This window comes from Girardinichthys multiradiatus, chromosome 17, assembly GCF_021462225.1.
Source record: "Girardinichthys multiradiatus isolate DD_20200921_A chromosome 17, DD_fGirMul_XY1, whole genome shotgun sequence".
NCBI lineage: Eukaryota > Metazoa > Chordata > Actinopteri > Cyprinodontiformes > Goodeidae > Girardinichthys > Girardinichthys multiradiatus.
Genome location: NC_061809.1, coordinates 19,889,907 through 19,916,138, shown reverse-complemented (window position 1 = coordinate 19,916,138; position 26,232 = coordinate 19,889,907). Strand labels below are relative to the sequence as shown.

Here is a 26,232-nt window from a genome sequence, read left to right as displayed (position 1 = left end):
AATCATGTACAGTTATGCACTCAATACTTGGTCGGGAATCCTTTGGCAGAAATGACTGCTTCAATGCGGCGTGGCATGGAGGCAATCAGCCTGTGACACTGCTGAGGTCTTATGGAGGCCCAGGATGCTTCGATAGCGGCCTTTAGCTCATCCAGAGTGTTGGGTCTTGAGTCTCTCAACGTTCTCTTCACAATATCCCACAGATTCTCTATGGGGTTCAGGTCAGGAGAGTTGGCAGGCCAATTGAGCACAGTGATACCATGGTCAGTAAACCATTTACCAGTGGTTTTGGCACTGTGAGCAGGTGCCAGGTCGTGCTGAAAAATGAAATCTTCATCTCCATAAAGCTTTTCAGCAGATGGAAGCATAAAGTGCTCCAAAATCTCCTGATAGCTAGCTGCATTGACCCTGCCCTTGATAAAACACAGTGGACCAACACCAGCAGCTGACACGGCACCCCAGACCATCACTGACTGTGGGTACTTGACACTGGACGTCTGGCATTTTGGCATTTCCTTCTCCCCAGTCTTCCTCCAGACTCTGGCACCTTGATTTCCGAATGACATGCAGAATTTGCTTTCATCTGAAAAAAGTACTTTGGACCACTGAGCAACAGTCCAGTGCTGCTTCTCTGTAGCCCAGGTCAGGCGCTTCTGCCGCTGTTTCTGGTTCAAAAGTGGCTTGACCTGGGGAATGCGGCACCTGTAGCCCATTTCCTGCGCACGCCTGTGCACGGTGGCTCTGGATGTTTCTACTCTAGACTCAGTCCACTGCTTCCGCAGGTCCCCCAAGGTCTGGAATCGGCCCTTCTCCACAATCTTCCTCAGGGTCCGGTCACCTCTTCTCGTTGTGCAGCGTTTTCTGCCACACTTTTTCCTTCCCACAGACTTCCCACTGAGGTGCCTTGATGCAGCACTCTGGGAACAGCCTATTCGTTCAGAAATGTCTTTCTGTGTCTTACCCTCTTGCTTGAGGGTGTCAATAGTGGCCTTCTGGACAGCAGTCAGGTCGGCAGTCTTACCCATGATTGGGGTTTTGAGTGATGAACCAGGCTGGGAGTTTTAAAGGCCTCAGGAATCTTTTGCAGGTGTTTAGAGTTAACTCGTTGATTCAGATGATTAGGTTCATAGCTCGTTTAGAGACCCTTTTAATGATATGCTAATTTTGTGAGATAGGAATTTTGGGTTTTCATGAGCTGTATGCCAAAATCATCCGTATTAAGACAATAAAAGACCTGAAATATTTCAGTTAGTGTGCAATTAATCTAAAATATATGAATGTTCAATTTTCATCATGACATTATGGAAAATAATTAACTTTATCACAATATGCTAATATTTTGAGAAGGACTTGTAGAAGCAGCACTGGACTGTTGCTCAGTGGTCCAAAGTACTTTTGTCGGATGAAAGCAAATTCTGCATGTCATTCGGAAATCAAGGTGCCAGAGTCTGGAGGAAGACTGGGGAGAAGGAAATGCCAAAATGCCAGAAGTCCAGTGTCAAGTACCCACAGTCAGTGATGGTCTGGGGTGCCGTGTCAGCTGCTGGTGTTGGTCCACTGTGTTTTATCAAGGGCAGGGTCAATGCAGCTAGCTATCAGGAGATTTTGGAGCACTTTATGCTTCCATCTGCTGAAAAGCTTTATGGAGATGAAGATTTCATTTTTCAGCACGACCTGGCACCTGCTCACAGTGCCAAAACCACTGGTAAATGGTTTACTGACCATGGTATCACTGTGCTCAATTGGCCTGCCAACTCTCCTGACCTGAACCCCATAGAGAATCTGTGGGATATTGTTAAGAGAACGTTGAGAGACTCAAGACCCAACACTCTGGATGAGCTAAAGGCCGCTATCGAAGCATCCTGGGCCTCCATAAGACCTCAGCAGTGCCACAGGCTGATTGCCTCCATGCCACGCCGCACTGAAGCAGTCATTTCTGCAAAAGGATTCCCGACCAAGTATTGAGTGCATAACTGTATATGATTATTTGAAGGTTGACGTTTTTTGTATTAAAAACACTTTTCTTTTATTGGTCGAATGAAATATGCTAATTTTGTGAGATAGGAATTTTGGGTTTTCATGAGCTGTATGCCAAAATCATCCGTATTAAGACAATAAAAGACCTGAAATATTTCAGTTAGTGTGCAATGAATCTAAAATATATGAATGTTAATTTTTCATCATTACATTATGGGAAATAATGAACTTTATCACAATATGCTAATATTTTGAGAAGGACCTGTATTTCAAGATCTTCAAGTTTAAATTGAAGCAGTAAAAGGTGAGCTAATAACTACTGGTGGCTACTGAAGTAAGAATATGAATCTTGGAAAAAAATTAAACTCACTTTCACCTTGATGTATGCCAATGTGTTCAGTGATAAGTTAAATATTACCAATAAAAAACAGCATATTTCTTCGAATTTTATGTATTTGAACAATAAACAAACAGATGCACTGATCAATCGTGACTGATAATCTTTTGTAAATGCAATAGTTTGCATTCATTAGAAAATTAAGAACTTACAAGGTCATCCCCATTTATGCATCAAAGCATATGTCCCTAGGCCAAAAATGATGAGTGTACTTAGTTGTGATACATTTAATGAATAGGCAAAAGGAAAAAAAAAAGATTTATATTTGTCCTGCAAAATCATACAAAGAAATGCAAATAAAATGCTCATTACTGTAGCTATTACTAAAACACGAGTCCACCATGCTGCATTCTGGGTCAGGAATGGCGGGAAGCTTGCAAATCCACTAGAAAACTGTGAGACCCTTATTTTAAAAGGAAAACCCTGTTTAACTATCGGCATTAGAAAAGCACACCTACCAGCAAGGAGGAATGTGATGAGACAAGTCTCTTTGGGCATGTACAGCTTGAGACGAGAACCACTGAATACATATTCGACAACAGCTTCTGACCGACCAGCTCTCTGCAGGAAAGGCAGGAACTGCTTGGCCTTCTGTGTCTCCTGCAGGAAGGAAAAATAATTAAAAAAGGCAAATAGCAACATTTTAAAGCCACAAAGCCTTTAAATATTTTAAAGTATGAAACATAAATAAACCATAAATGGTATCTGCATTATTATTATGATGATAAAAAACCTTTTATCATAGAATCATAGTGTCCGCTTTGGTGGGTACTATGTATGGATGATGTCATGCAATCTGTATCCCCAGTGTTTCAAGGACTACTGTTGTATATAGGGCACAGATTGTTTTCTTGATGGAAAAAAAATAAATGTTCACCCTTTTTGCTATAAGCAATGTGTGGCCAGTTATTGGCAGCACAGAAAAAGAGAGTGAGCATTCTTGCTACAAACATTTATTACAATTCAACAAAGGTCAACACAGCAAACATCTATGCAAGAAATGTGGGTGAACACAAAGAAAGTGAACTGTTGAACAAGATTTCTTCTCATCCAATAAAATTACCCTCTGTTGGAAAAGAAAATCTCAGAATTCTCCAAAATGTCCAATGTCCAATTGGAATTCAGGGTTTCAGGGTAGCCACAACCTATACTCGACACAGAGGACACCGTTCATGCCAGGGCTAAGACAGATTGCTCGAACAGTGAGTCAGCAGCCAGACCATAGAGACGACAAAGTTTTATCAGCAAAGGAAATAGTTTCTTTTGAAGGGTTTTGTGTTCTTTTTTCAGTTCTTGGATTTTATTTTTCGTGTAAGAAAGACATTTCAGCAATTGTCCCTAGATTGTATTAAGTCATTAACCCCTCTCACCGAGCAATCGTCCTGCCTGTTGAGCCATGATAATTAGCTTCAGCTAAAACTATTTTTTCCTCAGTGTCTGAGCCAAATGAAGTAGAATGCGTTTGAGTACAGCTGCCATCTCCCAGCACGTGCAGAATTTGCCACACATGAGGCAGAGGGGAATTTTTGAAGACATTTAAATAGTGTGACAGACTTAAACCTCTGAATGTTTTCACAGCTACATTACTATCGTCTAGTTAAAGCCTCACAAGAAACAAATTGGCAAAATGTGAGACACCGTACTGTAGAGTAGGTTATTTAAGTGACAGCTGTTGGGAGGAACATACTCAAGCATGTAAAGCACAGAGTAAAAACGCTGGTCAGAACCAGAGAAAAAATCTGAAAGCTCCTAAAATGTTAGTTTTAAATTACATTTTTCTGCCTAAAGTGGTCACTGCACAGTCATAAATTACAGGCAGGAGTAGGTTGTGACAAGGTGCTTTTAAATCCATCCATATAGTGCCAGCTTGATTGACTTCAAAGCTTCTACACTTAACATTTCTCCTGACCTCCTTCTTGTCACTGGATAAATGAGAAAAATCTTACCTTATAAACTCAAGCTGGAGACTTGGTCATCCCTACTTTTGGCTGAAAATTGTAATGCATGAGCCAAAGCTTGGCATTTCACTGTTGCTGTTCTGCAACTTATTTGGCTGCCTTTTGCTTGTTTTTTTCTTTTATGCAATTTGACATTTTTCAGGATTGTGATCACAGAAATGAATACAACTCATGAGATGAAAACAGTATGTTTCAGAAATGATAACATATGCCTTTTATGATGTTTTTCACTCAAACACACTGCAAAAAGTGAACAAGACGAAGAATAAGCATCCTTTTTCCAGACATCTTTATATCACAGTATGGCCTAATGAAGTCTGCCTTGCTTCTATGTGACACATCTGGAACCTCACCCAATCAAAAATAATCCTCTCCCTTCCTGCTGCCATCTCTGTCAGTAAGAGTGACTATCAACGTATTGGTGTACTCGGGCCAAAAATTACAAACTGAGCTAAATCGTGTATTCAGGCAGAACTAGTGCTGCAGTAGCAAGGGAAGATTCACAAATGATAAAAAAATAATTTAATGTGAGCCTACTCCAGGGATGAGCATGTAGGCACAACAGACCGGTGAGTCATGGACCAGTGTTGTGTTTGGAAGAGCCAGCGTGGACACAGGAGTAGGAACAAAGGCTCAGACACAAAGTCGGAGCGAAAAAACGAGTTTACCATTTGGTAAAGTGAATTTATGAGAGTTCATAGTTTTTCAATAATAAAATGTATCAATATTTTTCTTTCATGTTATCCTTCCACTGGGGAGTGACACAAAGCAGGAATATATTTACTAGAAACAAAATAAAGTGCATGTCATCAGCAGAGCTCAAATGAGAGTGTGTTAGTGAGGGGTATATACTTTAATCAGAAGATGTTCCACCTGAACTCCACCCACTGCATTCCAAAATAACCCCTCGAGTGGGAGATGACACTCCAGTTCACACAAACATTTACCGCACCTGCAGCATGTGTGGGCTGTGCAGCCTAACTTGGTTCAGAAAAAGGGAGAGACAAGTGAAAGAAGAGGACCTCATTATGCAACCTTTAGAGGCATGAGGTGAGTCAAGTGCTTTATCCACTCTCCTCCCACTAGCTCAGTGCATCTCCTACAGTATACATTTATAAACCTATCTCTGCACTATTTGTGACTGCATCCCACTCAATGTGCATAATCCCTTTCAACAGACCTTTAGTAAAGGATGCTGACGTATAGGAGTGTGTAATTCTGAGAGGGGATGGGTGTGCCTGTGAAGAGTTATGTGTGGTTGTGTATTTAGAGGGAAGGGGAAAGTATGTTGGGGCTGGTGAGCAAGAATGCTATTTTGGTCCCAGTAATGCTTTAAAAAATCCTCATTATATTAACCTTGCCAAACAACTGGTGTTTGTGCGTGTGCCAGCACATCCACACATGCAAGCAATTGCTGGCAACAGTCCTAGATCGTGCTGCAAATCAAGCATGTCCTACTCGAGACAGACAGAAAAGTTAAGGGAAGGTTCTGCAGCAACATTATGGTGCTGACCTGAACCCAGTGACAGGGTACAGCTTATAAGTACAAATGTAGTGTGACTAGAGTGTTGTAGACATACATATGGCATAAAAAAATACAATTATAGTAAGACATTTCTATTTTTGTTAAATAAAACCATTTATAGTGTGAGACTTAAAGTTTTTGGTTAGAAGAAACTAAGTTTATTTACAATGCCCTCCACAATTATAAGCTAATCCCATATTTTGTGTAAAGCCTTGATGCCATAATATGCAATATGAGAACAGCACTCAAGATATTTTCTTCCAGTCTTACTGCAATGAGTAATCATTAATTAAATTAGGAGCCAAGAGAAGAGTTGCTGTAAAACACGGTTTTATTAATTCATTAGCATATTAGTGATGAAAGTTCAGTTTGTGTATATTTACATAAAAATGTAAATCAATGTCTCAACTAACATTTACAAAAGGTTGTCAACATTTCCAAATCGAGCATATACAATGACCGACTGAGGCTAAAAGCTAAAAATAAAAAAAAACTTTGATCGAGTACATTCAGTCTTCCTGTTATCTGCATTAGGTATCACTCTCTCACACAGCCTCTCCTTCCTCTGATAGTTCTTAAACACTTCAATGATGCTGAAAAACAGCTGCCTTTGAGCTATCTGCTTTCAGTAACAACATTCACACTAAACATAGTTGCCAACCTGACCCATTAGTGCCTAACATGGTACATAAACTGACAATTATCCAATTATTTAAATTTCCATCTACTGATCAAAATAAGAAAAGCAAAATAATTCCTTCAGTTTGGCCCAACGGTCAATCTCTCAATGTAACTAAACACAGTACATCATGGATTACTAATAAGAATTTCTTTTAATGACATCCAGAGAAGTGCCAGTGATTTTGTTGAAAACTATTTTCAGGAATTCTACAAATGTCCCAAATCAAAATACCATACTGATCCAGACTTGCTTTGGATACTTTTTTTAAATTTATATTTTTAAACTTAGTTGGGATTTTTTTCTCCTAATTTTATAAGACATTGCTGAGGTTTCCTTCCAAACCAGCAAGTAAAGTGTACTGGTTCATTTCTATTCAGGTATTTATTGCAAGTCTGATGAATTCAATATTATTCATTTTTCAGTCTGCTTTTTTCACTTAAGGGAATGAACAAAGAATTGCTCACTTTTATTTAAATGTTCTTCACTGTATTAGATACATTGACATTTTTGTGTATGACTTCACCCCTCTGTATGCAATGCAGAAACAATTTTTTGGAATGTTTGAAGAGTAAAGAACAAAAGTGGAAGGATGAAATACAACTTCCTGGGTTACGCATATAAAAAATATGAAAAACAGTGCAGCAATCAACCTTTACTGCACGGTTTTATGGATTTCCCCACAATAATGTTCATATGATGTGCCCTCCCAATCAAGCTTCATTAGCTAAATGACGCCTCAATCAAGCCCCTGAGCACACGTAAACAGGCAAGGACTGAGATGCCTTTATTAATGATGTTTATTTTTAGAGGCCACTAAGGATGAGTTGATGATTATAGATCATTTTCTGAGCATTGCTAGCCCTAACGTAACTTTTAAGAGTCATGTTGTTTATGTGCAAATGACTCCACATTTAAAATGATTTAATTCTAATTATAGTCACAGAAAATGAATGCTCATCCTATTATCCAAATCATGTAAACCATCTTACTTCCGTGCGTAGGAAGAGCATACATGCATTATAAAAAAAAAAGACGCATACCCCTGAGATATCAGCCACTCTGTGGATGGGGACCTCTTTTTTGCTGTGCAGCCCCTTTCCGTTCTTGATGGCCCTGCAATCAAACAATAATACCATTAAAAATCAATCCATCCATCCATTCATTCATTCACCCCCACTTCTATAACGCAGCATCCAAACAAGCATAAGGTTTAATACAAGAACATTTCAGGTTAGATAACAGTTTCCTTAAAAAGCTCATGTATTTTTGCCATTCAATTTAAAAAGTCAAACTGATAATATATAATTTTACTACATACAATGAATTTTTCAAAGGTTTATTCCTATTAGTGCTTATATTAACTGTTTAGAGCAAAGTGTGTCTTGATTTTCATGTGCTGTAAACAACTGATTGAATGAATGTTGAATATCACATAAAACCCATGAGAAAAAGCTTTTATGTTTAAATACAGAAATTTCAGCATGCTAAAAAGCAGGTCCAAAAATGAGCATCTCCATAAAGCTTGTCCTTAGCTCAGGTAAGCTTCAGATAATAATGACCATTGCTTTAACAATGCTCTCAAGACTACTGTTATCCTGCTGCTTGTGCCTCTTTCTCTACCAGACATTTTCCTTCCACTAAATGATCCATTGATATGCTTGGATATAGCACTCTGAACAACAGCCCACCTTATCGGAAGTGTCAGTGACTGCTGTACAACTGTGAAGTCAGCAGTCTTCCCCCATTATTATAGAGCCCATAACATGACTGAACACTAACATTTCTGAATTAAAGTGTATTTTTTAAATTTGTATTTTATCCTATTTAAATTTTGTGCAAAACCGAATTTGTAAGTTTCCAATACTTGGAAGCTAAAATCTAAATAAAGTGCTTGCTAACTATGTATATACTGAATTAATGTGTGTTTCACCTTTACACCTGTACATTGAATAAAAAGTAGGGATGCATGATATATGGGCACTGACATCGGTATCGGCCCGATAATTAAAACTCTGCTGATAATAACCGATATTTATCACCATGTCGTTGCTGTTTGTGTATGTGTTTCTGGAAGGGGAGGGGAGGGGGTTGGCCATGTGGTATTTGTTTGGCCATGGGACTGATGCAGTGCAGGACTGTAGGGTGTTTAACTGAAGCTGAGAAGCAATCTCAGTAGTGTGGTTGTTTTTTCACGGTGTTGAAAGGGTGGTGATATATATATATATGATATATAATATCTGTAAATGTCTGTTATTGGCCATAACAGTGATATTAACATCGGATATCGATATCTGCCTGCATTTTGATATCGGTGCGTCTCTAATAAAAAGTACTACTTTCTCTTCATCCAGACAAGATTAAGGGGTTAAAAAAAATTCTAGATCGTAGTTATTGAGGAATCCTAATGGGAAGAACACTCAGCTCCATAAATGTGAAAAGAGAAATAAAGAGACATAATCTGTCTTTAGCAGCAGCTAAGGGTCTTCCATGATGACTGCTACTATTTAGAGCTACTTTAAAAAGCTTAACACATTAAATGTGATGAAGATAACTTCAAGTTCCTGTTGTGCAATGGGTCACTGAGATGGACGCAGATGTTGCTAAGATAGGTCATCTACATTGATGCGAGTCTATACAGTAAAGATGGGCATTTTAATAGCCTAGAGGAGGTTCCTTGAAGGCTGTCAGCCACTGGCTTTATGCAATGGGAGCTAAAAATATAACTAAGGCAATAGACAGAAACCGCTAATCATCTCTTATATGACCCCACCAGGGACAGAGAGAGAGAGCGAGAGCGCAGGATGGAAAGAAGCAAAGAGGGATGGAAAAGTGACAAAAAGAAATGAGGAAGAGAAGACCCAGAAGAGCAAGGCCATAGAAGGACAAAACGAGAGCAGCAAAGGGGAAAAAACAAGGACAAAACATACAAAAAGGAGGAGAGATGGCAGGAATGGACAGGAGAAGAAATAAGGGCAGATGGCCAGTGACACTGTGTGAAAGACAGGGGAGAGAAAGAGTTAATGCTATAAAAAGGTTGCAGCTGCATCTGCTCTACCTACACCAAGCAGATCTTAATCTATGGCCGAGTAATAAAGCTTGTACTAAATCTCTCCACTGCACCTCCACATAATTATATTCATAAGGCCTGAGTAAAGAGAGACGCCGATTTAACGTCTGGTGACCGGGAAGGTGTATGTGTGCCCAGGCATACAAAAAGAAACAAAAAAAAAAGGAAAAACCTTCAAAGGAAGAGAGGAAAGGAATCCAAAGGGGTCATTAATATGTGCAATAGTGAATATTTAAGAGCAGTAACATGTTTCCTCAAGAAGTGAGTCACCAGCCTGATAGGCAGTAAGTAATTATGGCGACACTCCTAAAATAAATTTTAAGAATTAACATGGGGATAACTTACCTACGTAAGAGGGTAAACACTCAGGGTCATTACATTCTCCCTCCTTTCTTAAAGACTATTTATCAAGTTTATAAGTGCAAGGTAATTCACAGAAGATGGGTAATGCTGCATTTTATAAACATTTTGAGAAACATAAACAGTCATGAAGGAACCCCGTGTCATGTAAAAGATGGATGTAGAATGGAGGAGTCCCTCACCGTGCCTCTGCAGCGAGCAGCTCATCATAGTGGGAGGAGCGCTGGTCATCATCCTGTCTGTATCTGATGACTGTGGCGAGACCTTTACTGACCAGAGCTTCAGCTATGTTACTGGCAGAAACAAAGGAGACATTTCACAGTTTTAGACTTCATGTTCCAAAACCTATGAGAAAAAAGGTTTACTAATAAACAAAAGGAAAAAGATATTTTCATTTAAAAGTCAAACATCTAAAAATGAAATGCTTTGAATTTATGATAAATAGTTTTTAGCCCTAGTTTAAGAACATCATGTTGGCTCCGGGTCAATTCGTCCCTTCTTGCTTCTTTTTCTAACACACGTTGCCATTTTACAACAGTGATCTACTTTGTATGCATGTATGGTGAGGGAAAAAATTATCTAATCTCATACTGAATTTCTATGTTTACACTCTTGAAAAAAAATTAAGAATCTAGCTTTTTTATTGAAAGTTTAAAAAGGCAAATTAAAAGAAAATCCATAAAGGTTTCAAATAAAGCCAATAAATTAATTTGATCAAGAGAAATTTGTATCGACCCCAATCGATTAGCCAGAATTCTGACCCCCACAGATCAGTTTTCCCATGAGGCCCGCAAATTTATCCTGCCTCTATTTGAAAGCACTTAACTTGCAATGTATAAAAGACTCCCATCAGAGAATCAATCTCTTCTATTCCAACCTCTTCACCAAATCTCCGAAGGGAGCAACACTGTCTGAACCCTCGGGATTTGATGAGTATTTGAAAACAGAGGTGGACCAAAATCCTTCCTGAAATGTATCCAAACCTGTTGATCAACCGCAAGAAAGGTCTGACCTCTGTGTTACCACCAACGGTGCTGTCACCTAGTGAGTTAATAAGTGACCAAGTAACTTATTTCACTTAATTATAGAGTAGTTTATGATATTTGAGGTTTTTCCTAGATATTTTTTGTTGATAATCTGTTAGAACAAACAAATATTATGCATGTTCATTTACTTGTGATAGGCTGTACTTACAAAGTCAGCAGTAAAACAAATCCATACTACTATACTTGACCATTAAATATCACTTTTTTGGTAGTGAAGTTCTTGTGATGACTTGTGGATATAAATATTCATTCACATGTTTAAATCTCTAGTATAATTTTATGAAACTGCAAATTTCTTTCTTATTTCATTTTTCTAAATTTTTCCTCAGATTCTAAACCCAAACTGGACCAGTAGACGAATAAAATATGAGCCCTAAGCAAAACAAAACGAGACTGGCCAACCTATTGGTCAACAATGTTTACTGGAGTCCCATAGCCACAGTTTATCAGGTAAACTTCATCTTAGATTTAGACATGGGCCCGTGACGAGATTGTTCTTTACAATATGCCGATACTAAGGACAAATGTGATGGTTTTGAGATATACAGGTACAACTAAAAAAATGTGTGTTTTTTATAACTTATTTCAAGTGAAACTCATATGAATTAATTACACAAAGTGAAATATTGCAAGCCTTTGTTTCTTGTACTTTTGATGAATATGGCTTACAGATAATGAAAACCCAAAATTCAGTGTCTCAGAAAATTAGATTACATAAAATCAATGAGTTCAAATGAAATGCAAACATCACTATCATCTAAAAAGAGGACTTTTTAAAGTACTCTTTCTGTTTGGGCTTGGTAAGATGCTTCTGACATCTTCCCTGATTCAGGAGTGGTTGGAAATGCGGAATTTGTAGCCCATGTATCGGGTTCCTCTGTACATAGTGGAGCTTGATGTGATGATTCCAGCCTCAGGTCACTGCTTGCAAAGCTCCCCCAAATTCCTAAATGCATGTTGTTTGACAATGCTTTCAAGGCTGCAGTTATCCCTGCTGCTGGTGCACCTTTTTCTACCACATTTTTTCCTTCCACTCAACTTTCTGCAAATATGCTTTGATACAGCACTATGAACAACCGGCTTCTTTAGCGATGACCTTTTGTGGCTTAGCCTCCTTGTGGAGAGTTTCAATGACTATCTCCTGCGCATCTGTGTCCGGTCAGTAGTCTTCCTCATTATTGTGCAACCTACTGACCCAGACTGAGAGACCTTTTAGAGGCTCAGGAAACCTTTGCAGGTGTTTTGAGGTAATTAGCTGATTAGGATGTGACTTCATGAGTTTTTAATAACCAACTTTTTCAGACATTGAATTTTGGGTATCATTATCTGGAGGCCATAAGCAACTAAATTAAAAGAAATAAAGGCTTTATATATTTCACTCCATGTGTAATGCATCTAAATAATGAGATTCACTGAAACAAGTGACAAAAAATATTGACATTTTTCACTATATTAAACTTTTTGGAGATGTACTTGCAATCTACTGACACAACAAATTAATACAAAAAACTGTAACATGATCAATGTTACCTTTACACCAAGGGAAAAGTGCAAGAGATTTATTTTAGTCAGCTAGCAAGTCTGAAAAGGTCTGGTGTGGAAACGTCAAAACAGTAAAAATATGAAAGGATAGGGACCCAAACAAATCTTGTGGGGCTGTTTAGAAATAATGCTTTGATATACTAAATATTGACAGATTTTAATTGAATGCTTACAAAAGCAGATTCCGACCTCTGTACAGACAAGCGCCATCACAACTAAGACTGGTTAAATTACACGTGTGCCTGTGATGCTGCTTTATGACTTGAATGAGGGGGGGGGGGGGGGGGGGGGGGGGGACGGGACATGACGTGTGGTTTTCAAACGTTCTTTTGAGGGAAAACAGACTTCTAAAGCCTCGTTTCTAGCAATGTGCCATTAAAGCTCTGCGTTGGTTCTGATTAAATTTCAACCTCTGAAAAGCACTTATATCTGTGATCTCACGATAAACCAAATTCCTTCAAAGACAGGCTAGCAGACAGAATATAATTGTTTGCACTGAGCTGACCCTTCTCTGAACAAAGAAGCAGTTTAAGTTCTGATTAACAAGCTTACAAATTCAAAGCATTTAAAAATGATCCTGTTGTATCTGATCAGATGAAATTAGAGCAGTAAAATGAAATGTGTTGATAAAGTCAACCTAAAATGTTGTATGATCTGATCTTGTATTGTGCCTTGCAAAAAGTATTACATGTTAGATATATTAGTATAGACCAACAAAGTAATACATTATTGTCAAGTAGAGGGAAAATGATGTATGACTTTAAACTAATAAGCTGAGAAGTGTGTAATGCCTTTTATTCAGGAACCAAGGAACCCACCAGACAGGTCAGGGAAAAAGTTGGGCAGAAGTTTAAAGCAGGGGTAAGTCATAAAACAAACATTGTTCAATCAATCATCCAAAAACAGACAACTATGGCTCACACAGGTCAATTCCTTTAGTATGCTGTCAACCAAATCTGGCTTATATGCAGGAGTGGTAAAAAGAAAGCTATTGTGAAAGGAAAGCCCTACATGGCAGAAGACCGACACTGCATATTGACCTCAAAACACCACAACCCACTGTGAAACCTGCAGTGACAGCATCATACGGTGAGAATGCTTTTCTTAATTAGGGCCATCAAAGCATGTAAGAATGGACTGTAAGATGAAATGTAGTTTAGACCCCTCTAAATATACAGCCACAGTTACGATAGAGTGGTTTAGCGCAAAGCATATTTCTGAATTAGAATGGCCCAGTCAAAGTCCAGACATACATCCAATTGAGATTCTGCAGCAGGAGTTGAAAAATGAAGTTAAAGAAGGGACTCCATTCAATGTGCAAAGACATAAACCTGAAGACTTGCAGATTTAACATCAAAAGGTGGTCTGAATGCGCTAGATTAAGTTGGCCTACAACACAAAATCTCAATAAGATGCATTGTAGTTTGTGGTTCTGAAAAATGGCTTTCCCAAGGCACTGTATTTGTAACCAACTCACACAGAGGTAGAAAAGGATTTTACTCATTTTGGCAGACCCAATTATTACTTACATTCCTCCGATTGTCACTGTGGCACAGGTGCGCTCTGCGAAGGCAGGTGTTCCTTCTCCTGGACCAGTGGCAGCTCTGATGTAGTCCACTGTCACGTTGACCTGTGGGGGCGGACAAAACCAATCAAAAAATATACAGACACCAAGAGTAGTCAGTGCCATCAGTTACAACAATAATTACTGTGGGGAGTGTTCTCTCAGTGTTTGTGGGTCCCTTTTTTTGTTTGTCCCACTTCTCAAGGTCACCCCCAGTCAGTGTGGATCACATCAGGCAGCATTGTAAAACTCCCCAGAGGAGTAGTATTAACACACCGTGGGTGTTTGGGACACACACACAGAGCAGCGATGAAACCCAAATGACCCTACACAGTGCGTTCCTAACAAAGCTCCCTGGGGATAGACTCCAACCCACTCACCCTGAAGATACAATGTTGTCACTCAGCTGTGAGCATGTGCATATCTCCACAGGCATGTGACAGGGGAAGCCTGCATTGTGGGCCAAACACATGTAGACAGCGCTAATAGGGAGGGATGCAGGCACACTGGCACATAGAATCGACTGTTTAGGAGCTGCATGTAAAGTGTGTCAGACAAGTGTGATGCTCGGAGGAACAAAAATATGTGGAATCTGGCTCTGCATCGCAACATCGTTGAGTCAGGCACAGACAACACACATAGGCCTATTACGGGACATGAAAGAACAACGGCAGCCTGTCAATAGATTGACACGATGAGGACGTTGGGAAGATGGGAAGAGAAGACGGTTGTAGAATGCTGTTTGGCACCAAGAACCATTAGTGATTTCTGGGGAGGAGGGAAATTGTAAGGACTCCAGGGGTGCTTTTCATTAGGCTAACGGGTCTTTTCCCACACGTGTCTCTTCCACAACACTTAGTCTTCTCCCAGTGAGAATGTGAAAAAGACGCAATGAAGGATGAAGTAGATATTTCCTATTTTAAGTGCGATGAAGGGATCTGAAAGTTACAATGAAGGGGGAAGAGAGGATTCAAAGAAGTACAAGTTATCCCAATAAATATGGTGTTGAAATGATAATGACAAAACAAAAGGGACAAAGTAACTATAGTTTTTATGAGACAACTGAAACCCCATTGGGTAAGGATAGAACATATTATAAACTACTACCAGCAGAGCTAGACTGGAGACATTCTAGGCCCATTTTCCACATGCCATCCAACAGATCTCTGGATAAGGCAAATCCATCCATTAGATCCCCAAAAGAAAATGAAACAGAAAGTGAAAAGGCAGGGAATGGATCAGAGAGCTGGAAGAGTGATAAGAACAGCAGTAGAGGTGTGAGACTAAATGTGTTTGTTCTGCTGAGGTGACGAAGGAATGGCAATATTTGGTTTACTCTGCTAAACAAATCATGCATACAACATGTTTGCATGAGTGAAAAAGAGCATTCTCAGCAATGGATCCAATCTGTAGGATATTTTGTCCAATTGCACACATCCATTTGGGTCTTTGTGCATTATCTACTGAAAAACACACGAGTTTAGAGGTTCCAAAAAAAAACATTGGCTGGTGGCCTGACTTGATTGGGCTTGACAAGTTACCAGCAGTTTAGAAACTCAAATCCTTTTGACTGGATTTATTGCTTCTCTAGATCTGGGGTTTACAGTCTGTCACAACATATTGACACTCAAATTCCTCAGCCAGAGCTACAGATCTCAGTACAAATGAATGCCATTGATGCATTTAAAAAAAAGAAGAGGCCAACAATAAAAGTACAAGTTTAAGACATGAGAATAAATATTTTAGGAAGTAGTGTTGACTTTTTATTACATTTTACGACCCTGCATCTAAGTATAATACTCTATAGTGTGAAAGATGTGACTAAGGAAAGATGCAAAGCTATTTTGAGTACGCCACAAGTGAAGTTGGAGGGAACAACAAGTGCACGCAGGTATTTAAAAAGGTAAGTGTGTTTTCTATGGAGGCATGTCTGCTGTTCATTCGAGCTGCTACAGAGTTAGAATTTTTCAGAAAACAGCACATTTGGCACATTATGTTGAACTGATGAAGAATTACTCAAAGCCAACTTAAGTAGATACCAGGAAGACTAAATGTATTACAGCAATGTTGGTCAGTTTTATGCTTTTAGGCTTTAAATTTTTGCCCATGTTGCTGGGTTTAAAAAGATTGAATCATTCGGTAATCTGAAAGTTAAGGGAAAGGCCTAAGTTCAACAAAAATAACAGAGACAGATGCTTACATTTTACATTCTTTAGTAATGCTGGAAATGGGAAATTGGCCAGCCTCTGATCTTCGCTCATCTAAAAATTTGATTTCTAATATAATGTCCTCGATGGTTTAGATTTATCAGCTGATGTGGTTTAACTACATGAGACAACTTGCACAAAGCCTTATAATGAAAAGAGAACATGTGCCAGGTCGTGAGTAATAGTACTCGAGTCCAACATGGACTCAGCATGAATGGCTTTCCCAGACAGGAACAGAGTGAAAGGCTGCTTACCCTGAAAGGTGTGGGAGGTTAAGATTTGCTGCAACTAAAATCAGCAGCTGTCTCCTACCGAACCATGATTATACAGCTTTCTTTTCTGTTTTAGCCCTATTTCAAACAAATCCAGCAACAAATCAGCCTGAAAAATACACGTTAACATGGTGCAGACCAATTTCAATGCACACATCACATGTAACTATGATACAGTTCCTAACAGAAATGATATGGCAACATGCAGGAAGGTAGAAGAGAAAGAGAGACATGCACAGGTAAGAACAGCTATAGTGTAAGCTTCACGAGGAAAATGTTAGAAAATCAAAACAATGGTTCTGTACATCTAAGGTCTTTCACCACCCTTTCAGATCTGAGGCACCTTCTAAACATGGCCATTAAAAAAATATAATGAGGCAAACACAAAGGAGAGGCCAGGATATGATTATTGTAAAAAAAAAACGTTAGAAGGAGAATAAAAAGATGATCAGAGAACATCAGGAGCTGAGTGCTCAAGGCTGTGTTTCAAAGGTTATAATCAGGGGTGGATATTATTTAATGGGACAAGAAGCTCTGATTCTGGAATAACAAAATGCATTGAAGAAAAGGGATAAAAGTGTGGACTAAAATGGAGCTTCACTTAGGTTATGAAATCTTTGAATCTACTTGAACCCAAATCTAAAATTCTCCCTGGAATCAGCTCCTATTCTCACATACTCTATATCAAATACCATACGGCACATAAGACATTCACTCACTTAATATGCCCGGCAATGAAAGGCAAAAAACTGTTACTAACAGTGCTACACAAGCAGCTGCATAACAGGAGCCACTTTGAGCATGCAGGATTATCCGAATGTGCTCAACCCTGATAAGTGGCTTAATGCAACATTTCCATTTGACTTTTTTTCTGATGAAGCTGAGACCCAGGCGTGCAAGAAGCACTACTTATAAAGTTGGCCAAATCTAGCTTTTTGGGATTATGTCACCATGCAAGCTCTGCCATTTCAATGCGGGTGGGGATTGATATAAGAAAGCCTGAGACAGACAGAGTTGGAGTGACAACGAGAAAGGGGAAATAAGGAAATGCCTCACCTCATTTTTTTTGGAAAGGGATAACTTAGAAGAGGGTTTTGGACATAAAAATAAGTTATTCAAAAATGGCAAAATGTAGAATGACTGAAAAAAACTCTCCACAAATGAATGACTGGAAACTACTATCAAATTTTCATCCTACATTGCTTTTGTAAAGAAATTTGAAAAACTATATTCAGGTTCTGTCGGAATGAACCTGATAAAAGATAAACAACCACTAGAGTTCCTGTAAAGCCCTTTTCAAAGACCATTCCAGGTACTAACCCAGCTCTTTTCTGGCTCACAAAGCTATCAAATATAGAGTTCTCCTGCCAGAAAATGAAAACGTCTTCTGAATATGGATATTAGATATGCTTTATAAAAGATCAAATGCACCAAGCTTTCCTTATAAATAAAAGAAATGGGGAACTTTAATAGAAATAAGGAATTTAACGTAGCTATATTTCCCTAAAACGGAGCAGTGGCATTAAGGCTTTCAGCTTTAGCACAGTAAGACTGGCAGTTAATGCTTAGTCACATCCTAGAAGGTGTAGTAGGTGAAAAATGTGCCTATTCTATACATCATGAAATATATTACATTCTTAGAGAGCCATTAGGCTTCAAATGAGAATGCTTGCAGGTCAAACATTAACGCTAAGCTTTGCTGAAGTCGTGTTTGCACCTGATGGTGCAAAAGAACCCATTTTGTAATCTAATTAAAAAATATTAATGTTACAACCACAAACTTTGATTTATCTTACATTTATTAATGCAATATTTGTATTTTCACAAAAATTAGTGACCAACAGTAAAGTGTAAGGGAAATCCATGCTTTCCAATTGTTTTACAAATATCTGTAAGTGTGTTGTGGATTTATATTTAGCAGCATCTCCCTCTACCATCTTTGTGATTTCTGCCAATTCTTCAAAGAAAAAAATAGCACAAACTCAAGGGGATGGAGAGTATCTGTTTACAGTGATTTTTAAGTCTTGCCACTAATTCATAATAGGTCTTACTTTTGGATTTTGACTGGGCCATTCCAATACTTGAGGACTCTTGAGGACTGGAGTGGGTCAGCTCAGAACAAAACCAGCTCTTGCTGTATGTTCAGGATCATTGTCCTGCTGTAGGGGGAAACTCCACCTAAATCTTCTCCATCTTTGCAGCTTCTGAGCACAAGTCTCTTAACAAAAAGTTTAAAAACATAGATGTAGGCTGATTACATCCTTATTTCATCAACTATGAGTCATAATCTGTTAGCCTGAGTTAACAATTCACAGAGAAGGACAGTTTAGTGAACATATTATCCCACAACACTAATCAAAACGGTCTTGTTAACGCAAAGTCGAGTGGCTTTGGTCCTCTACTGCAGCAGCTTGCTTCGAACATTTATAGTATAAATAGTTGGATAAATGGACGGCCACTGTTAATGCTATTGCAGATACATTAAGGCCTGGACCTTTCTTCAAACAGCTTATTACTTTCAAAAAAACTGGCAATAAAGTAAGCAGGTCAACTACACTTCTCGATTTGTTGACATGCAACATATCCCTGGACACAACAGCATGCACTGCATTCAATCTGAAAAGCCAACTAGGCCAAGGTAGATTATTATAAAAGACTTGATGGTTGAGAACTGAATGCACAAACATTCACCACAGAGATTTCATTTTATCCAAACTAAATCATTCTTGTTGCCAAGGCAGCTAAAGCCCACAGCTTTTTCAGACTTGAAAGTATTATAAAAAAAAAAAAAAAGATACATGGTGACAGAAGCTTTAACTCAGATTTAGCCTTGTATCTTGGCAACAATAAAGAAATAGAAGAGGAGCAACTTTCCAGAGCCCCTTCCTTTTATTGATCTAGCAGGTTGAGAAGGGAGGAAGCTGTGCTGCTAGAAAATGGACAGCAGCTCTCCACTTCAAACTAACTAACTTGACAGAGAATACCAGCACACTTGGAAGATCAAGCATCAATATTAAATCAAATGTGGAGCAACATATAGAGATGTGGATGCTGGACTTCTTAAATCTTTTAGACACATTTGAGTTCGAGCTTCCAAATTACCAAAAGTAACCATTTGCTGTGCTGCCTTGTGTATGTGTGTTTTTGTTTAATGGTGTAATAACACCCTAACACTTAAGAAACCATTTAATGTAATTCACGACCGAGTATAGAAAATCTGGACATATCTAAAGCCTAAAATTGAGATGATAAAATTTAAGGCCCTAAAGGAAATCTGAATATATCCCAAAAGGGTCACAAACTCTCCCATTTCACTTGACTGCTTTACACAAATAAAGAAAAATTACATTAGAAACTAAAAGTTAACACCACTAAGTGAAAAAGCAGTTCAAAAGAACAGAAAATGATAACTTCATTACTTTTTAAACAAAAGCATCAACGTTATTAAGATCTAGAATACAGTTTGCCATGCCTGATGGGGAAAAGCTGTAGAAACGGTCCAAAACTGATAAAATGGGGTTCATTTTACTATATTACAGTTTCTTATTTATTTCATTTTCTTTTAAAAAAAACAAAGAAGAAACAATGCAATCATCAAACTTAAGTGACCAAAAAGCTGTAAGTTAAAGCAGCACCTAACAAAGTGGTTCGAGTGCTGACATAAGAAAGTAAAGCCTTTAAAGCTAATAATAATAATAACTAGAAACCTGCAAGCAGCTTTGAAGGCCCTCGCACCCCTCAGCGCAACTCGGGCTGTTGAGCGACCGCAGGAGCCTGGCATCACACGCCACATACGATGACACCGCGTCACTTCAACACGTCGCCAGTAGGTGGCACTTTGAGCAACATGTCATATGATCTTCGGTCATGCAGAGTTTCGGTCTGGCAAAAAGCATTGAAAATTTGGAGTAAATCGGATCTTCCAGAAGGACGCTGCAGTTGCTTGTTTGTTAGTGGGCGGGGCTAAAACAACATCATCAATTGACTGTGTCAAAATGTCCATCATTAACTCAGGATCATGTATACTACATTTCAAGTGGATCCGATGATGTATGAGGGAGATATAGCCCTTGAAGTGTCCTAGGGGGCGCTGTTGATCCAAATTGAAATGTAATCCAATAGAGCTGTTTGGGGTCTGACAAAGATCAAGCATATTCATTTTGGAGTGAATCGGACCATGCATGTATAATTTAGAGGCAAACGTATGGTCGTGGCGTGACATCAGAATTCGCCACGCCATCATATTCACACCCTCCAGCTAAAGCAGTAAGTACTGGTGACTGTCTAAGACCATCATGTTATCTGTTACTTGGGACATTTTCACATTGATTAGGTGAAGAACATCAAACATTGACTCTGTAAAGGAAAACTTGCTACTTCCTGTTCTCAGGGGGCGGGGCTTCGATGATGTCAGCATCTGACAAGTGAATATTGTTGAGGCCTAGAGGCAGATCAATCCCAGAAGGTTTCATTTGTCTGTGACTTTCCTTGTAGGAGCTATATCAATTTAGTGTTTTATGGCGAGAAGTCATATTTTGAGGCGTGGCCACGCCCACACACTTTCATGTATCAAAATGTTTTTGATAACTTTTAATCCCCGGTGCCTTAAGAGTATACTGAGTGATTTTGAAGTCTGTAAGTCAAAAGCTGTAGGAGGAGTTCGCTCAGATATGCGTGCCAGAAGCGGTCAAAACTGTGTCAAAATGGCGACTTCAATCCAAAATGGCCGACTTCCTGTTGGGTTTGGACCAATGCTCCAATAGAGTTTGTTGTAGGTTCTGAGAAGATACATATGTGTACCAAATGTCAGATTCCTCGGTCAAAGCCTGGCCTGGGGCTGATTTTTTCTAATTTTGTAGGGGTCGCTGTGAACGAATTAGGCCACGCCCACCGAATATGTCATCAGATCTCTGTTGGGGACTGGAGAAGGATCAATCACATTGAATTTGTTGCAGATCAGATGATCTATGTGGAAATTAGAGGCAAACGTATGGCCATGGCGGCACGGTGAAGTCAGACGTCACGCCATGGCCACGCCCTTTTATGAAAAGTCACTGTGCCTCAAATGAAGTTAGACCCACTAGTTATCTGTCTTCTGAAACACTTTCAAGTTGATTGGGTCAAGAGGGTCAGAGAGGCACCTTTCCAAGTGAAAAAAGTTACTTCCGGTTCTGAGGGGGCGCGGCTGTCACAATATGACTTCATAGGATTGTCGGGAACCCGAAGGTCCTCCTTCATGCCAACTTTGGTGTGATTTGGAATTTTTTTGGGAAGGTTATTGCAATTTTTCACTTTCGGCGCGAACGCCGACTTCGTGCCACGGCCACGCCCCCTAAACATGGCCGAAAACTCAGGATTTTGATAACTTTTAATCCCCCATGCCTTAACTGCATGTTGACCAAATATGAACCCGATAGCTAAAAATCCCTAGGAGGAGTTCGTTAAAGTTCGAGGTGAGTAAAAGTGAAAAACTGGCATAAATCGGCCTTTAATCCAAAATGGGCGACTTCCTGTGCATTTTAGGACATACCCCCAAGAGACCTTTTTTCTTGGTTTTAGGAGTTCTAGCATTGTGCCGAATTTCAGATCTGTACGACTTACGGTTCGGCCTATCTCACGTTTGGAGGCGTGGCTAAGTGGTTTGGCCACGCCCACTGACGACGACATTAAGGATCAAGAATTTCACGCGGGGGACAATTTTGGGTGAAGTTTGGTGAGTTTTGGGGCATGGCAAAGTCCCCATATTGCCCCGCAAAGAGGCAGCGGAAAAAACAAAGAACAACTAGAAACCTGCAAGCAGCTTTGAAGGCCCTCGCACCCCTCAGCGCAACTGGGGCTGTCGAGCGACCGCAGGAGCCTGGCATCACCTCATACACGCCACCGACGATGACACCGCTTTACTTCAACACGTCGTCACTAAGTGGTACTGTGAGCAACATGTCATATGATCTTCGGTCATGCAGAGTTTCGGTCTGGCAAAAAGCATTCAAAATTTCGAGTAAATCGGACCTTCCAGAAGGACGCTGCACTCGCTTGTTTGTTTGTGGGCGGGGCTAAAACAACATCATCAATTGACTGTGTCAAAATGCCCATCATTAACTCATCAGAATCAGAAAGCTTTATTGCCAAGTATGTTTTTGGACATACAAGGAATTTGTTTTGATCATGTATACTACATTTCAAGTGGATCCGATGATGTATGAGGGAGATATAGCCCTTGAAGTGTCCTAGGGGGCGCTGTTGATCCAAATTGAAATGTAATCCAATAGAGCTGTTTGGGGTCTGCCAAAGATCAAGCATATTCATTTTGGAGTGAATGGGACCATGCATGTGTAATTTAGAGGCAAACGTATGGCCGTGGCGTGACATCAGAATTCGCCACGCCATCATATTCACACCATCCAGCTAAAGCAGTAAGTACTGGCGACTGTCTAAGACCATCATGTTATCTGTTACTTGGGACAGTTTCACATTGATTAGGTGAAGAACATCAAACACTGATTCTGTAAAGGAAAACGGGACACTTTCTGTTGTCAGGGGGTGGGGCTTCGATGATGTCAGCATCTGACAAGTGAATATTGTTGAGGCCTAGAGGCAGATCAATCCCAGAAGGTTTCGTTTGTCTGTGACTTTCCTTGTAGGAGCTATATCAATTTAGTGTTTTATGGCGAGAAGTCATATTTTGAGGCGTGGCCATGCCCACACGCTTTCATGTATCAAAATGTTTTTGATAACTTTTAATCCCCGGTGCCTTAAGAGTATACTGAGTGATTTTGAAGTCTGTAAGTCAAAAGCTGTAGGAGTTCGCTCAGATATGCGTGCTAGAAACGGTCAAAACTGTGTCAAAATGGCAACTTCAATCCAAAATGGCCGACTTCCTGTTGGGTTTGGACCAATGCTCCAATAGAGTTTTTTGTAGGTCCTGAGAAGTTACATAGGTGTACCAAATTTCAGATTCCTCGGTCAAAGCATGGCTTGGGGCTGATTTTTTCAAATTTTGTAGGGGGCGCTGTGGACGAATTAGGCCACGCCCACCGAATATGTCACCATATCTCTGTTGGAGACTGGAGAAGGATCAATCACATTGAATTTGTTGCAGATCAGATGATCTATGTGGAAATTAGAGGCAAACGTATGGCCATGGCGTGACGTCTGACTTCGCCGTGCCGCCATGGCCACGCCCTTTTATGAAAAGTCACTGTGCCTCAAACGAAGTTAGACCCACTAGTTATCTGTCTTCTACACACTTTCAAGTTGATTGGGCCAAGAGGGTCAGAGAGGCAACTTTCCAAGTGAAAAACGCGACTTCCTGTTCTGAGGGGGCGTGGCTTTGATGATGTCAGCATATGACCCCATAGGATTGTCGGGAACCCGAAGGTCCTCCTTGCTGCTAACTTGGGTGTGATTTGGAATTTGTTTGGGAAAGTTATTGCAATTTTTCACTTTCGGCGCGAACGCCAAGTTTGTGCCCCGGCCACGCCCCCTAAACATGGCCAAAAACTCACGATTTTGATAACTTTTAATCCCCCATCCCTTAACTGCATGTAGACCAAATATGAACCCGATAGCTCAAAATCCCTAGGAGGTGTTTGTTAAAGTTCGAGGTGAGTAAAAGTGAAAAACGGGCAAAAATCGGCCTTTAATCCAAAATGGCTGACTTCCTGTGCATTTTAGGACATACCCCCAAGATACTTTTTTTCTTGGTTTTAGGAGTTCTAGCACTGTGCCGAATTTCAGATCTGTACGACTTACGGTTCGGCCTATCTCACGTTTGGGGGCGTGGTTAAGTGATTTGGCCACGCCCACTGACGACGACATTAAGGATCAAGAATTTCACGCGGGGGACAATTTTGGGTGAAGTTTGGTGAGTTTTGGGGCATGGCAAAGTCCCCATATTGCCCCGCAAAGAGGCAGCGGAAAAAACAAAGAATAACTAGAAACCTGCAAGCAGCTTTGAAGGCCCTCGCACCCCTCAGCGCAACTCGGGCTGTTGAGCGACCACAGGAGCCTGGCATCACCTTATACACGCCACCGACGATGACACCGCTTCACTTCAACACGTCGTCACTAAGTGGTACTGTGAGCAACATGTCATATGATCTTCGGTCATGCAGAGTTTCAGTCTGGCAAAAAGCATTCAAAATTTCGAGTAAATCTGACCTTCCAGATGGAAGCAGCACTCACTTGTTTGTTTGTGGGTGGGGCTAAAACGACATCATCAATTGACTGTGTCAACATGTCCATCATTAAGTCATGATCATGTATACTACATTTCAAGTGGATCCGATGATGTATGAGGGAGATATAGCCCTTGAAGTGTCCTAGGGAGCGCTATTGATCAAAATTTAAATGTAATCCAATAGAGCTGTTTGGGGGTTGACAAAGATCAAGAATTATCAGTTTGGAGTGATTCAGACCATGCATGTGTAATTTAGAGGCAAACGTATGGCAGTGGCGTGACATCAGAATTTGCCACGCCATCATGGCCACACTCTCCAGCTAAAGCAGTCAGAACTGGCGACTGTGTAACACCATCAAGTTATCTGTTATTTGGGACAGTTTCACATTGATTAGGTGAAGAACATCAAACATTGACTATGTAAAGGAAAACTTGCTACTTCCTGTTCTCAGGGGGCGGGGCTTCGATGATGTCAGCATCTGACAAGTGAATATTGTTCAGGCCTAGAGGCAGATCAATCCCAGAAGGTTTCATTTGTCTGTGACTTTCCTTGTAGGAGCTATATCAATTTAGTGTTTTATGGCGAGAAGTCATATTTTGTGGCGTGGCCACGCCCACACGCTTTCATGTATCAAAAAGGTTTTGATAACTTTTGATCCCCAATGCCTTAAGAGTATACTGAGTAATTTTGAAATCTCTAAGTCAAAAGCTGTAGGAGGAGTTCGCTCAGATATGCGGGCTAAAAACGCCCAAAAGAGGGTCAAAATGGCAACTTCAATCCAAAATGGCCGACTTCCTGTGGGGTTTAGACCAATGCTCCAAGAGACATTTTTGTAGGTCTAGAGAAGATACATAAGTGTACCAAATTTCAGATTCCTTGGTTCGAGGTGAGTAAAAGTGAAAAACGGGCAAAAATCGGCCTTTGACCCAAAATGGCCAACTTCCTGTGCATTTTAGGGCATACCCCCAAGAGACTTTTTTTCTTGTTTTGAGGAGTTCTAGCATGGTGGCGAATTTCAGATCTCTACGACTTACGGTTCGGGCTATCTCACATTTGGGGGCGTGGTTAAGTGATTTGGCCACGCCCACTGACGACAACATTAAGGATCAAGAATTTCACGCGGGGGACAATTTTGGGTGAAGTTTGGTGAGTTTTGGGGTATGGCAAAGTCCCCATATTGCCCCGCAAAGAGGCAACGGAATAATAATAAGAATTTGAGCGATTACAATAGGCCCTTGCAGTTTTCCTGCTCGGGCCTAATAATCATCTTTATTGGTCATTGCACATGTACATTACAATGAAATTTGTCCTCTGCATTTATCCCATCCCTACAGGGAGCAGTGGGCTGCCACTGTGAGGCACCCGGGGAGCATTCTGGGGCTAAGGGTCTTGCTCAGGGACCCAGAGTGGTAATCTGTGGGATACAAACCTGGCCCCTTGTGAACACAAACCTCC

General features: G+C 40.1%; 1 protein-coding gene across 1 annotated transcript in view; it reads right to left on the bottom strand.

Moving 5' to 3' along the window:
• The window catches only part of snd1 (staphylococcal nuclease and tudor domain containing 1), a 221,806-nt gene that overhangs the window by 145,040 nt on the left and 50,534 nt on the right, over positions 1-26,232 (bottom strand). The window contains exons 12-15 of the mRNA XM_047389164.1: positions 14,084-14,184; positions 10,149-10,259; positions 7,580-7,652; positions 2,833-2,974 (exon numbers count right to left, since the gene is read on the bottom strand). Coding sequence (XP_047245120.1) covers positions 2,833-2,974; positions 7,580-7,652; positions 10,149-10,259; positions 14,084-14,184 — 427 coding nt within the window. The remainder of the gene's footprint in view (positions 1-2,832; positions 2,975-7,579; positions 7,653-10,148; positions 10,260-14,083; positions 14,185-26,232) is intronic.